The 1,858-nt window shown below is 47.6% G+C and overlaps 1 protein-coding gene and 1 long non-coding RNA gene across 2 annotated transcripts in view; one reads left to right on the top strand and one right to left on the bottom strand.

Annotated features, from left to right (window-relative positions):
• Positions 1-1,858, bottom strand: part of LOC101855856 — a 61,168-nt gene that overhangs the window by 34,541 nt on the left and 24,769 nt on the right. The window lies entirely within an intron of this gene.
• Positions 1,655-1,858, top strand: part of LOC106011184 — a gene marked incomplete in the record, with an annotated part of 5,608 nt that continues 5,404 nt past the window's right edge. The window contains 1 exon segment of the mRNA XM_013079919.2: positions 1,655-1,803. Within this exon segment, the coding sequence (XP_012935373.1) occupies positions 1,753-1,803 (51 nt within the window).

The following is a 1,858-nucleotide window of genomic DNA, read 5'->3' as shown; positions in this document are numbered from 1 at the left end:
TTATATATATATATATAAAGTCAAGGAACAACTTATGTTTTCACCCGTCAAATTTAAACTTCAATATCTCACATACCCGTTAAGTTCTGTCAACCAAACATGGCACACACACTGACGACTAGACACAGTTTGCCTGTACAGCAACCTTGCCTGCACCAGCTTCACAGTAACGGTGCAGGGCATTCTGAAACATAGCCGAAAAGCATGAAAAATGGGCTAAACTTCTCTACTTCAGCAACATTGGCATAGGTACTGTTAGCTAAAACTAAGCTTGCAACGTGCTAAACAGATGCCTTAGCAGTGCATATTGCTAACTTACAACCCTTTATAAGCCAGCTTTTTTCAGCCATGTTTCATTACAACACGATCGTCCAACGACTCTCGCTGCCTGACGACAGAAGACGAGCCCTTACCAGGCTCCAAGATGGCTCCAAGTTCCCAGTTGTTGCACATCGACTTGGGTTGTCCCCATCAGTCATATAGAGGCTACAAGAACGATGGCGAGCGACCGGAAGGGTCAAGGACAGGCCTCGACCAAGACGACCCGTTTGACGAACGACAGCATCGACCGGTTCATCGTCAGACAGCCCGTGACGTCACTAACTACAACTACAAACGGCATCAGGGACTAACTACGGGTGATAGCCAATGTCCACGAGAGCGAGGAGACGGTGAGGAACGTATCCGAAGAGCCAGGTTCGCTTCTCGTGTCCCTGCCAGGCGCCCAAGGCACACGCCGCCCCACAAAGCAGCTGGCCAGGCGTGGTCTGTTCGCCTTTCACAGTGGACATGACGTCATTGGAACCAGGTGGTCTTCTCCAACGAATCCAGATTCAACTTGCAGCACCCAGACAGGCGAGCTCACGTCTGAAGGGGCAGAGGAGAGCTATTCCACCCTGAGTGCATCCAGCGAGTGGCGCCATACGGTGGAGGGGGCGTTCTGGTGTGGAGAGGCTTCTCAGCTCACCACAATACCCCCTGTACCATACACAGGGCAATTTGACCGCGGCAAGGTAAATGGACAACATCCTGCGTCCCCTTGCTGTTCCTCTCCTGCAGCAGATTGGACTTCAGGCTGTACTGGAGAACAACAACGCCACGCCACATCGCGCACGCATCGTGCAGGACTTCGTGCAGAAGCGAGCTGTCACCCGCATGGACTGACAAGCTTATAGTCCTGATTTGAACCCAATTTGGGATGACACTGACCGGTGGGTAAGGGACAACCACCCTCCTGCACAAAACTTTCAACGACTCTTGGGCTGCCTCGTCCAGCAGTGGCAGAACCTACCGCAATGAGTTCTCCTAAGGCATGTCCTGTCCATGCGTCGACGCTGTGTTGAGTGTTTGGTCTAACGGATGGCTATACACACTATTGACAATGTTCATGAAGAACTATGGCTGTTCAGACTTTTGAAATCCGATCAGTGTGACTTAAACTGTTGAAACCTGAAATTGTACACACTTAATCTAAAAAGTCGAAAGCATCGTTTTGGGAAAAAATAAATAAATTCGGTTAAACTGTTCTTCAGTTTTCTTTCTTTGAATTTTTGTTCCTTGACTTTTTTGTGCGAGTTTTTATATATAATATACGTATAAATGCATATAATTTCAGCCACATTCTGTACATATAATCTTAGTCAAGATTGGCATTGCAGCGAAAGATAAGGCCAAACTAAAACAGTATATAAGAGTCAGCTGAACTCAAGCCTCAGTCAGTATCAATTGACAAGACAACTACGTCATTCTACAATGTTGAGAACTATCGCTGTCTTGGCTCTGGGCCTCGGTCTGGCCTTTGCGGTAAGATATTATAGCGTCACTTCCATTCTTCTTGTTTTGTACTCTCTCTCTCTCT

The sequence above is a fragment of the Aplysia californica genome, unplaced genomic scaffold (assembly GCF_000002075.1).
Source record: "Aplysia californica isolate F4 #8 unplaced genomic scaffold, AplCal3.0 scaffold00068, whole genome shotgun sequence".
NCBI lineage: Eukaryota > Metazoa > Mollusca > Gastropoda > Aplysiida > Aplysiidae > Aplysia > Aplysia californica.
This window is presented reverse-complemented; position numbering and strand designations above follow the sequence as displayed.